This window comes from Dendropsophus ebraccatus, chromosome 7 (assembly GCF_027789765.1).
Source record: "Dendropsophus ebraccatus isolate aDenEbr1 chromosome 7, aDenEbr1.pat, whole genome shotgun sequence".
In the NCBI taxonomy this organism is placed as follows: domain Eukaryota; kingdom Metazoa; phylum Chordata; class Amphibia; order Anura; family Hylidae; genus Dendropsophus; species Dendropsophus ebraccatus.
The window spans coordinates 65,441,258-65,455,086 of record NC_091460.1 but is presented as its reverse complement, the minus strand read 5'-3'; the positions used below and the strand labels follow the sequence as shown (position 1 = coordinate 65,455,086).

Sequence of the window (13,829 nt, the reverse complement as noted above, 5' to 3'; positions counted from 1 at the left end):
GATGTGCCCGCATCAGAACTAAGCAGCGCTAAAGATCATCCGGCCTGTACTGCAGTACCGGCTAGGATGATCTTTTCAGAGACTGGCCGTTCCGTGAGCCAGTCGGGTCACGGAATGGCCGGTCTCTTACAAGGTCTGAACATGGCCTGGTTTCACAATGGTTACATTTTTTGCAAAAATGCAAAATAAAAGAAAAACGCTGTGGACACATGTTAACTGTTAGCCAATTAGATTTTATGAAATGCCATGCTTACTTGTTAAAAAAGCTGTTCACGCCTAAAGTAAAAAATACCAGAAAAAAAACGCCAAGATAATCTTTGGCACTTTTTCTAGCATTTTTTTTTTTGGAGGCCAGAAAAAGCTGTGTCTGGGGTCACCTGTAGGGAGAGCACTGCAGACAGAGCCACCAGACAGACCTACAGAATGAGACCTGAACAGCATTCAGCAGCTTGTACTGCAAGAAATAAAAGCTGCAGAAGAAAAATAGTCCACAAATGTTAAAGGAGAAGTCCGGCGAAATGTTTTATTAAAGTATTATATTGCCCCCCAAAAGTTATACAAATCCCCAACATATACTTATTACAGGAAATACTTATAAAGTGTATTTTTTTAAGGCGGGAACGGCTGTTGTTGGCAATTAAAGCAATAATGCACTACATTGAAGCCTATGGGGAACAATGGCTGTTGTTCACACACTGTATTGTCAAATTGTCAAATACCGTTGTTCAAATATGGCTGCGGAAATAATTGACATGTCAATTATTTCTTGCTGCTATAGTGTGAACAACAGCTGTTGTTCACACAATGTATGGCCGTTCTGACGGTCGTATATTGCAATAAACTCTATGGTTAATTGGACTGCAGACACACCCAAATGTTCCGGCAACCCAAATAAAATTAAATGATGTTCCTGTGCTGATATGGCAGTATCGGCCGCAGGGACATGTCAAACAGTGGCCGTTGTTTGACACAGCAAACAACTACTATGTTAAACAATGGCCATTGTTAATACATACTGTTAACATAGCCGCAAAGTGGTATTAGTATCTCAACTAACATAGTTAAACTTGTAGGACTCCTCAAGTTAAATATGTTTGTTAATACTATCATTTAGCAAATGTGCCTCCTTCTCCTGATATACTGCACTTTTCCTCCCATTGTAGACAGCTCATTGTCTAAGTTACGGACAACCACTGTGCTCTAAAAGCAGTTGTATGGAAGTTATATATATATATATGGCTTTAATGTAGATGTATTGAGATATAGTGTGTATATACACTGTATATCATAGTTATACACACCAGGAAGACTGCTGATTTTAGAGTAGAGAGGTGGTCAGCAACCTAGACAACAAGCTATCAACAATGGAAGGGAAAGAGCAGTATATAATAAGGCAAGTCTGATACATTTAGGTTGACGAGCCCTACAAGTATAACTATATTAGTTGAGAATGGACTACTCATTTAAACTTCCTGATACTGTATAGCCCAACTGCAAAAGTAAGCAGTATAAGGAATTGCCAATAGTCCTATAGACTTACTTGCTGGCTTTACAAGTCTATGGGACTTCTTGCAATTATGTATTCCAACTGCTTGGTGTACAGCCAGCTACGGAGTTGCAGAAAGTTTAAAGGGGTAGTGCGGCGCTAAAAAATTATTCACAGAATAACACAAATTACAAAGTTATACAACTTTGCGATTCACAGACATAACATACATTACAAAGTTTTATAACTTTGTAATGTGTGTTATTCTGTGAATAAATTTTAAGCGCCGCACTACCCCTTTAAGGGGGAGATTTATGAAAGGGTATAAATATACACCTGGTGTAAACTGCCCACAGCAACCAATCACAGCTCAGCTTTTAGCTCTGGTAAAATATAAGAGGAACTGTGATTGGTTGCTCTGGGCAGCTTACATCAGGTGTATATTTACACCCTTTCACAAATCTCCCCCTAAATTTGTATCCTGCCACCAAGGCTATCTTCCCTTGACATACTTTTTCGGAAAAGTATACTTTCCTTCGGGTAGTCTAGTTTCCTCCCACACCCAAAAACATACAGATAGGTGAAGTGCTGCGGAATCTATGTGCGCTATACAAATAAGGCTGGGTTTACATATATAAGTTGGCATCAGTTGCGTTTTTTGCCTAAAAACTGACCACAACTGATGTCACAACTGATGCCAAAAATGCATCAGTTGTGATCAGTTTTTCTATCCGTCTTTTCATTAAAAACCATCAGTTGCCATCAGTTTCCATCAGTTGTCATCAGTTGTCACAAGTTGCGCTCATCAGTTGACATTTTTTTCCCCAGTATGTTTTCCTGTCATTTTCAATGGGATTTGCGGGGGAGCGCACGGGGGCTATATACTAAATTGGGGGAGCTCACAGGGGGGCTATATGGGAGGGGGAGAGTGCACAGGGGGGCTATATGGGAGGGGGAGAGCGCACAGGGGGGCTATATGGGAGGGGGAGAGAGCACATGGGGGGCTATATACTATTGGGGGAGAGCGCACAGCAATGCTGTATACTAATTGGGGGAGAGCACACAGGGAAGCTAAATATTACTGGGGGGGCAACAGGGGGGCTATATACTACTGGAGGAGAAACAGGGGGGGTGATATACTACTGGGGGACCAAGGGGGGACTATAGGGGAGGGGGAGAGCACACAGGGGGAGATATATGTTTATTTTGTGTTACTATTTGCCTGAACGCCGGATGCCAGAGCCGAACGGCATGCGTCCTGCCCGGCGAGGCATCCGGCGCTCTATTCGATTGAATTGGTGCGGCGCCGCATCACCGGAGCGGCGGTCCGCCAGGACGCTGCAAGATGCGTCCTAACGCACCGACGGTCCGGCGATGCGGCGGCCACTAGTTCACCGCCGCACATTTTGAACGATCCCATTGAAAACAATGGGATCAGTTCAAAGATGCGTTTCCCTCCGGCGCTTTTCTCCTGCGCCGGAGGGAAACGCCGCCGCACCGCCGGACATATGTAAACCCGGCCTAAAAGTATTATTAAATAAAAGCATTAAAACAACAGCCATTTTTTCGGACTTTGTTGCGCAAAAAACGGCCATTATTTTAACTTGTTCACAGCTGTACTTTTTTTTCAACCATCCTTTGCATTAAAGTCAAAGAACTTTTTATTTTAACGACACATTCAAAAGGGGCAGCAGTCAATGTTGAACTAAAATAATGTTCCTACAGCTGACATTGCACGGCTGTTGTTTGAACATAGCCTTATGTGAACATAGCCTTATATTGCACAAGAAAACACAGCTTTCAAATGGTATATAACATTAAAAAAACCTTACTTAGAAGAGATACAGAAAAAGTGAAAAAAACACCATATAAGTTTATCTATGCTATTAACAGTGTGTAATGTCTTATAAAACCCCTGAATCATACCACAGCTGTAAGTATAATCCGACACTTTCAGGACAAATGTTGGATTAGTCACTTCTGCAAGGTTAGATGTATAATTATGTGGAAGCACTCATCTTCAGAAATTAGCTTCTGACTCCACATTACAATCACAACTGAGAACCTATAATACAGAACAATCAGCTAACGCCTGGCTAGAGTTTACATCTATTTTTGAGATTTCTATTTTTACTTTTCTCATTTTATAGTTCGTTAGAAATACATGGAGCAGTAATGGAAAAAAAATAAAAAAAATTAATAATAATAATAATACTCATGCTTCAGCCTACTCAATTTGCTTCTCTTCATAAGGTATAAGCAAAGGTTGTCCATGATATCATACTGTATACCATTGTTATTTTCCCACTTTAAATATACCATCCAGGAAAGAGTTATGACATTTACTTAGAAAACAGTATATGCACAAAAGCCGTACATCAAAATAAACTTCACTGAAAAAATCACCTATACAAAATACAGATAATGGGAGACAAGCCTCCTCAAAAGACCACCAAAAACATTTAAAATCACTTAAAACATGACACTATGTATCCTGCTCGCATCAAAGACAGGACCCCCACAAAAACTGACCCCGTTGGTCACACAACATGGACCACTCAACTAATGTCAATAATCTAAGAGATCATTAATAATGTGATATAGAGTACATCATTCACCATGTGTGAAACAGGGGTACAGGGCCAGGTTGGAAGGAAAGGAAGGTTGGTTCTACACCCAAGCTCACTGTTATGGCAGCATCTCTCATTAATAATTTACAGCGTAAACTGTCAATTACTGGTAAGGGGTGGGGCCATGGACACTACCATTAACAGTTGTTTAGGAAAGATCCCGCCCCTTTGACTCTTTAACAGCTGTGCCCAGAAAATTAAAACTTTCTCAGTCATTAATAGCGCACATAGTTTAGGGCTGTCAGCAGTTTTGTGGTAGATTTGTGGTAGGGAAAATGAATGCCTACAGGCATAACAATATTGATAAACTTGGGTCTACTTAGGTTGGAGAAAACACGGCTTAGGGGATACCCAATGTACAAATATATTTAATTCCAATAAAACATCTAAGCACCCACTTATGGCACACCCACGGTTGAAATTCAATGTAAAATCTCCATCGGCATAAATGGTTTTGCGACCTGCGACCAAATTAGAGTAAAAATCCTTCTAGCTGTGAGCGTTCAATATGATCTATAATTTGTGGATCTTTTATATCCCCCTGTACAACCTCCTCAATGCAATGTAAAATGTTTTACCCTGTTAACATAAGCTATTCAGCCAATCTGTCACTCTTCTTTCCAGGCTGATAGAAGAAATTCAGCTGCTGCTTATCCAAAGCTTTTCTACAGTTTCGGGAAATTAAATGCAGGATATATACAGTAGGTGTCAAATAGATCTAACAAAATCTCTTGAGGCAGCTGACTCTTTTTTACCTTAAAAAAAATCACTGACAATATATTATATGATAGTAAAAAAGAAGGCTGTTCATGACAAACCAACAGATTTATGTCTGGGAAAGTAACCTGCATGGGTTATCGGCACGATCTATATCCTCAGAGTTTTCCAAAGCATTTCATGCTGAGCAACAAAGCAGATTGGTATCTATGAAGTGGATGGCAGGAGGGTGAAAATAATGCACGCTCATAGGCAGAATACTTGGAAACAGCCAGCTTTCTATAAACTGGTTCCTACAGTAAAGATCAAAAACAAAACTTAGTGCTCAGCCAAGAACATGTGGGACGGTGGCTTAAAATAAAATGATAAACTCAAAATAAAATGGCACATGAATACTTTCATGTCTATCCTTGACTGAACTTATAATAATGCTAAATGGTAAGTGGAAAGCACAGAGTCTGTCCTGCTGATGACTCAATGCTATCCATAAGTTGTATCCTTGAGTTTGCACAGTAATGAAGTTCTAAGTGACAGCTAGCTTTATCTGAATGTATTTAAGTGTAGTTTTTCCTACTGGTTATTACAGTAGCAGTAAGTGAACAGTCAGTTAAAACACTTGGTGGGACATTTACTAAGGAGTCTAATAAGTGCAACTATTCTAATGGGGATTGTTGTGCATTTTGTTCCAATATCTTGTGACTGATTCATTAAAATGTAGTACCGCCATAGTAAATGTATCTAATAAAAAAGGCACAAAAAAGGCGCAAATATGATAAAATTGCGCAGTTTTATTCACCTGATACTGACCAGACGTAAGCCTGCGCCTGTTTATGCGTCTTTTTAAAAAGTCGCAAATTATAAATTGGGCGCTAATCCCAGATTATGCAAACTATTGGGTGAATACTTAAAACAGGCAGATAAAAAAAAAGTCGCATCTAAAAAATATTCACCTGTCGAATACTGGTTCATAAATAGAACTTAGACCAAAAATGGGTGAAAAGTGCAATTATTCACCGAAAATTAGGCGCAAAACCGTTGATAAATGTCCCCCATAATGTTTCAAAGAGGGTTACACTAACCCTTCAGAAAAGTAAAGAAGTGACTTTAATGCTTTTTAATGCTATTTTACTTTATCTCCATTACAGGGGGCAGGACTACAACTGGGCTTCTTGCAAGTAGTATTCAAAGTGGTACTTTCTTTCCTTTAGCTACCTGACCAATCACAGAACAGCACATATTCCTTACGGCTATGCCATTACATACTGTTGGTGAACATGGACTAAACAGGCTATCACTATGTTGGGAAAGGATATGCACAGTACACAACTATAGATGGTGTAGGTGAAGATAAGGGTTACTGATGCACTGGCTTTGCAAGGTGTTATGAGATCTGAAAGGAAAGAAACAGACACAGCAACACAACAAAGAACAGATTACACACTAAGCATTGCTGCTGCTTCAGGGAAAGAAAGTAACCTTACACTCGGTGGAAACACATAGGGACTTGTGGGCATAGGAAGATAAACACTGTCCTTATGGGGCCATATGTAATGCATTCGTTTAGACATGTGTGATATACATTCTCTGGAGTTACAGACCTTCAGATGTTGGATAAAATATTTACTGTAGTTGATTTGGACACTTTGAGGAGTATTTTTGTTATATAAAACAATGGTTCCATTTGATGGGACGATCATGATTTCTCATTTACACATTTCATGCATTTGTACGTACTACTGATTTATTAAACATGATGAAAAGATCTGTATTAAAATGTGAAAAGGATATATCCATACCTCTGGCAGGAACAAATAAATATGTGGAAAGCTGTGCATAGCTTGGCATATTTCTTTGGTTCCAGAGGGCCTACATAAAACAACCAGCCTGAAACAATGCCCGCAGAACAGAGCCAGCATGAAACAGTGGAGTATAAAGAAAGCGCTCCACCTGTGATAAGTGCCTCTAGGATACTAATTCCACATGCTGCAAAACTTTGCTACAGACAACCGGCTGTCCAGTACGGTACCAAAAAAAAGAAATATTAATGAACCCTGGAGGCTGTAACAAAGTGTCTGGTCACGTAGAAAAAAAATCTTGTCTCGGAGCTCTCCTTTTCATTCATGTTTCTAGATGCATTTCACATAATTTAACATGTTGTGTACAGAAAGCCCTAGCACCACATCCAATAAACAAGGCATTCATGATATTCAGCCTGGCATATCAGTATTACAGCACCGCTAGAGCTTCCTGTCTCTGAATTCCTAGTAAGTGTTATACAATAAGGAAACATCCTTAAGTGCAGAATACTTTATATTAATGGAAGCCATTTACTAGGCGCTGAGTGGCCCTGGAATTAATGCATGACTAGAGAAGTCATTTTCACAGTGAAAGCTGCATCTAATAACAGGGCAAGGAGGCTCTGAAAGGTTGCACTAATCCGATGATGTATACACACAAGATTAACACAGTTTATTGTGGTATGCTGAGTTCGGAATTTGCTTGTATTCCCTATACAATCTCTGTTCACTATGGACGCCATAACAATGTGACAGACCAATTGCCCCAAATATTCAGCCACTAATGGACTCCTTGTCAAATAAAGAAATTGCCCTGGGGCAAATTATGGCTGGAAGAATAAAATAAAACTACACTTAACCCTTAGCTTGCTCCAATTCTAGCATTGCTGTCACAGAGGGGGGATTTATTTTTTATTCTGCCAGCCATTGCTTGCCCTTGCACATTTCTCTAGAGTATAATGGAACCAGTAACAGCTCTGCTGACTGGAAAGCTCAATAAAAACCCAGATGCAGGTTGAGCCTAGTAAGATTATTGCCCTTGTGCAAACAGCTGTTACAGATTCATAGAGCAGCACCCATTGACATCTATGGGCCCACACATCATACTCATGCATCTGCAATTGTACTTGGATTCTATAGAAATATATTTACAGAACAGTTCTTCCTGTATAGAGTATGGAGCTTAATGAAGAATCCACATGGTGAAACATGAAATATGGCCACACAGAGGCTCAGTAAGCTGCTGCATAGGGTATGGGTGTTGATATGTGGATAAGATCTAAAAGAGCTTGATGTAGTTAATATTATAGGTGCTGTGTAAGAAATACTATCCAGGCTCTGGACTGCAGTGCCTTCTGTAAATGTAAAGGACATACGTGAGGCCTTCACATTAACAACCAATGGAGAGAAGCAATAGTGTTATTGTTTATGGAGAATCTTTCCTGTTTCTTCTAGTTGTTGCTAGGAAGCCTCAAGACTGGGCATATCTTACCAACAACAATCAGGAACACTGGTGTTGTCAGACAGGCATGCAGTGTGCAGGGACTCTATCACAACGTAATGCTAAACTGGCCGATAGTGTACTGAAATAATGCTCCAGTTCTGGGGATCACATAGTAGACAAGAGCTTAAAGGAGAACTCCGGCGAAAACAAAAAATACAGTGCAAGCAGGGTGGGTGAGGGAACATAATATGGAATCTATGCTTATGTTAAATGTAGATAAGAAAGGTTAGCAGCACTCAACAGGACAGTAAAGAGTCGTTTTATTGCAGATAAGCAATCAGACACGGAAAGCGGGAAGTAAGGACAGCGGGTGGTGTCCCACAACAGGCAACAGCTGTTTTGTGCTGATGAGCTTCCTTCAGCCTTGCACATCCCAAAACCCCAGTTGAAATCGTTGTGGGTGGTGCTGGACTTTGTCTCTCTCTATATAGAATCTATACTTACCTGTCCCTATGACCCCACAGCCCCGTGTCACCACCTTGCTTTCACCCTGCAGTCTCCAGTTTCTCCTGTGTTCCAGTGTCCTCACGAAGCAGTGGGAAGTGTAGGCTCAGGCAGTCATTGACTGCAGCGGTGTCCCGTCCCAGTCACTGACTAGCTGAGCGGGCATTCCTGAGCCTGGCCATGATGTTGCAGAAGTGGGAACTGCAGGAGGCCAACAGGGGTCCATCAGCAGTGGTGCAGTGCTGTGGGGGCAGAGGGACGGGTGGGTATAGATTCTTTATTATGTTCCTGCAAACCCCTGTCTGCACATAGAACATTCCTACTGTAAGACTGCTTGATAAAACGCCCCTTATATGTCTCCATGGTAACAGCCAGCAAACAAACTCTACAGGGTAAATTCATGAAAATTGCCTTAAAGAAAAGCTGTCTTTGCAACCAATCACAGCGCAGCTTTCATTTCTAAAGGGCAGACTATGAAGAGTGGCACTGTGATTGGTTGCTATGGGCAACAAGGAAAGTCTTATTGTTAGCATTGATAAATGAGGCCCAATGTGTTTGCTGTCTGTTACCATGGAGACACTCAGTCCGCACAAGAGCTGGAAAAAAAAATAATAATTTAATGAAGAACTATTCCTAGTAGCTTCATTTCTCATCAGAGAAAATGGTTGCAAAGTACTACAGCTCCATGTATCCCTAGCACTGGTTATGGTGCACGTCCCTGTGTGACCAGGGTGACAGCTATACACAGCATCTATACACTGACATCTACGGAGACGCTTCATGTCCACAGTCGTTGTCCTGTATAATAATGCCAGAATACTTATGAAATTTACATAAAATATTTACACTTCACAACTGGAATATCGATATTCTGTAGCCCGATATAAACAAGACCAACAAAAACCCAGCAAACAAGCCATCAGTACAGGAGCCCCGTATACTTCTATATACAGGGACACAGCAGCTGGCACTGCCCTCTTGCATAACCAGCTGGCTCAGATCCAGGGTGAGGGGATGCGCAGCACAGATACAAGACAATAACATATATCACTTAACCCATTGATTACCCAACTCCAGCAGACATGAGGAGTATCTCAGCGGCGATGCAGCACTCAGGGGGCTGCAGGGCTCACACTAGCGTCTTTCAGAGTAAGATCGTAACCCACCATACATAAAATTACATCTTTACATCCTTCAATCATCTTTTTGGTTGCCACTGGTTCACAAGGGGATATCTACATGTGTCAGGGGGACTGCAAATCCGACATGTCCATTACTACAGGATCTGGAGCTGAAATCCCAGGCTTACACTAAGATTTATGCTGTGGGGGTGCAGCAGAGGGATGAGCCCCATAGGTCCCTACAATGAGAATAGGTAGAATGACACATGTCTCCACTGTTGTTTTTATTACTATTTTTCTTTCTTCTCTTTTTCTTTAAGGGGGGGTAATGCACATGTATAGGATGCTGGCTGCTGCTGCCCTTGATGCAGATTTCTGACATGTGTACAGCTCCATAGATTTAGCATGTTTTGTATATTGCCTGTCCCTTTAGTCGGTCCTGGCTGTTTCTTCTATCTCCTGTGACTTACTACTAGAGGAGGGGAGCAGCACAGGGGCATACATTATACTGTACTGCTATCAAAGTACCCTGAGCTCTTACTGTGGCTGGGAACTATAGCAGTGTCGGACTGGGGTATCTGGGGCCCACCAGAGGAAATGATCCTGAGGGCCCACCAATGAAGAACCAGTGAGAAAAGACATGGCAGTCAGGCTCTAAAGCTGGGGGCCCCCGGAGGATTCTCCGGTCCTCTGGTGGGCCAGTCCGACACTGGGCACTGGGCAACTTCTTACCACTAGCTGGCTATACGTGACCCTATTTACCATTTCACATACCCCAATAGCGGCAAACACTTCAGTTAACTCAGCCTGTTGAACCTTTTCCACAGACATAGAGCTAGAGAAGAGAACTATATTCAGGTCCTTCATGGGACCTAGTGATGCTGCAGCCCATAGGAAAGCAGGAAAAGCTGAGGGAGGTGACGTACAGCAGCACTGACATGTCTCTGCTGCACTGACAGCTTGTGTCCACCAGTCAGCAGGACGGTACCCCAATGTACTCTAGGCTAGAGACAAATGAAGCTGCCGTCTAATACAAGATGTGACAACTTGCTGGTTGTTGCTGTGATCAAATACTATGTGTGAACACAGCCTTATATCTTTTTGTATAAACTAGTATTTTTTTGCAGTAGCCAAAAAAAGTCAGAGAAAGAAAATGTAAAAATTGGCTTAAAAACAGTAAAAATGGAGAGGAAATGCCATAAACAAACCTCAAATAGCAGAAAAAAAGTTTAACTCTTGAGACTTTTTTTGCCTTTTTGACAATGGAAAATACAGCTGAAAAACTATGTGCACATAGCCTTAGGGTATATTATCACCCAACAAAACAACCCCATTCAGATACATCCAGCTGAGGTCACAGACATTTATGCAACAAACCTGATGTGTGTGAACATTCCCTTGAAAGTTACAGGTTACATTTTGCAGCAGAAGTCAATTGTCGCATATTAAAGTAAATCCCATAGGAGCTGTGTGTGACCCACCAGCCCCATCCTACTATTCCCTATGGGCAGAAATGAGGCCAGAATCCTGCAGATGGAGCCCGGCAGAAAAGTCGCCCGGACCCGAAAGATGCGACTTTCCCCAAGTTGTGTAAGTTTCTATAGGAGTCCATATAACCTGTGCCTGTACTTCTACATGACACGACTTGCGGCAACACTGTCGCAGCATCCAAAGGTCGCTTCAGTAAAGGGCACTGAGTGCTCGCTATGGCACAGGAGACCCTGCCACCATCTTGGTGCCCCCTGCTTCTGACACTACAACTAAGTGAGCGCCAGTGACATCATGTATCTGGGGTGAGCGTGTGCCCCGTGTAGTGTGGCCGGGCACAGGGTGAGGGGCAGGAGGGGGCTCTCACCTATGCAGAGCTGGATGACATAGGCGTAGTAGGACCAGCACACTATGATGGAGATGAAGAGCACCGGGATCCAGTACAGGCACCGCCTGCACCTTCTCTTCACGCTGCTAGGGCCCGACGGCGCCATCATCCAGACGGGGCCTCTTCATGGGCAGGGGAAGGTGAGCTGTGCTGCCCGCTGTCTGGTGCCCACAGTCCGCCGGGCAATGCAGGAGCAGCGCAGCGTATGAGTGTGTGTTTGTGTCTGAGCGCAGGACCCGCCCCCGCCCCGCCCTCTCCTGTACACCAGCCTGCTGCAGCAGCCTCTGCACCTCACTACTGCCCGCTACAGCCTGGCAGTGCCCACCTGTGTCCGTACACTACAGCCTGCCAGTGCCCACCTGTGCCCGTACACTACAGCCTGCCAGTGCCAACCTCACCCCACCATGTGTGCCCATACACTACAGCCTGGCAGTGCCCACCTGTGCCCGTACACTACAGCCTGCCAGTGCCAACCTCACCCCACCACCTGTGCCCGTACACTACAGCCTGACAGTGCCCACCTGTGCCCATACACTATATGCTGGCAGTGCCCACCTTACCCCAACCACCTGTGCCCGTACACTACAGCCTGCCAGTGCCCACCTGTGCCCGTACACTACAGCCTGCCAGTGCCAACCTCGCCCCACCATGTGTGCCCATACACTACAGCCTGGCAGTGCCCACCTGTGCCCGTACACTACAGCCTGCCAGTGCCAACCTCACCCCACCACCTGTGCCCGTACACTACAGCCTGCCAGTGCCCACCTGTGCCCGTACACTACAGCATGCCAGTGCCCACCTGTGCCCGTACACTACAGCATGCCAGTGCCCACCTGTGCCCGTACACTACAGCCTGCCAGTGCCAACCTCACCCCACCATGTGTGCCCATACACTACAGCCTGGCAGTGCCCACCTGTGCCCGTACACTACAGCCTGCCAGTGCCAACCTCACCCCACCACCTGTGCCCGTACACTACAGCCTGACAGTGCCCACCTGTGCCCATACACTATATGCTGGCAGTGCCCACCTTACCCCAACCACCTGTGCCCGTACACTACAGCCTGCCAGTGCCCACCTGTGCCCGTACACTACAGCCTGCCAGTGCCAACCTCGCCCCACCATGTGTGCCCATACACTACAGCCTGGCAGTGCCCACCTGTGCCCGTACACTACAGCCTGCCAGTGCCAACCTCACCCCACCACCTGTGCCCGTACACTACAGCCTGCCAGTGCCCACCTGTGCCCGTACACTACAGCATGCCAGTGCCCACCTGTGCCCGTACACTACAGCATGCCAGTGCCCACCTGTGCCCGTACACTACAGCCTGCCAGTGCCAACCTCACCCCACCATGTGTGCCCATACACTACAGCCTGCCAGTGCCCACCTCACCCCACCACCTGTGCCCGTACACTACAGCCTGCCAGTGCCCACCTCACCCCACCACCTGTGCCCGTACACTACAGCCTGCCAGTGCCCACCTGTGCCCGTACACTACAGCCTGGCAGTGCCCACCTGTGCCCGTACACTACAGCCTGCCAGTGCCCACCTGTGCCCGTACACTACAGCCTGCCAGTGCCCACCTGTGCCCGTACACTACAGCCTGCCAGTGCCCACCTCACCCCACCACCTATGCCCGTACACTACAGCCTGCCAGTGCCCACCTCACCCCACCACCTGTGCCCGTACACTACAGCCTGCCAGTGCCCACCTCACCCCACCACCTGTGCCCGTACACTACAGCCTGCCAGTGCCCACCTCACCCCACCACCTGTGCCCGTACACTACAGCCTGCCAGTGCCCACCTGTGCCCGTACACTACAGCCTGGCAGTGCCCACCTGTGCCCGTACACTACAGCCTGCCAGTGCCCACCTCACCCCACCACCTGTGCCCGTATACTACAGCCTGGCAGTGCCCACCTCACCCCAACTATGTGTGCTCATACAGTACAGCCTGGCAGTGCCCACCTCACCCCCACCATGTGTGCCTGTACAGTACAGCCTGGCAGTGTCCACCTCACCCCAACCACCTGTGCCCGTACACTAAAGCCTGGCAGTGCCCACCTCACCCCAACCACCTGTGCCCATACACTACAGCCTGGCAGTGCCCACCTCACCCCAACTATGTGTGCTCGTACAGTACAGCCTGGCAGTGCCCACCTCACCCCCACCATGTGTGCCTGTACAGTACAGCCTGGCAGTGCCCACCTCACCCCAACCACCTGTGCCTGTACACTACAGCCTGGCAGTACCC

The 13,829-nt window shown here is 45.3% G+C and overlaps 1 protein-coding gene across 1 annotated transcript in view; it reads right to left on the bottom strand.

The window, feature by feature from the left end:
• The window catches only part of ZDHHC2 (zinc finger DHHC-type palmitoyltransferase 2), a 97,082-nt gene extending 85,288 nt beyond the window's left edge, over nucleotides 1-11,794 (bottom strand). The window contains exon 1 of the mRNA XM_069977673.1: nucleotides 11,554-11,794. Within this exon, the coding sequence (XP_069833774.1) occupies nucleotides 11,554-11,683 (130 nt within the window). The 5' untranslated portion in view covers nucleotides 11,684-11,794. The remainder of the gene's footprint in view (nucleotides 1-11,553) is intronic.
• Nucleotides 11,795-13,829: the final 2,035 nt, after the last annotated feature.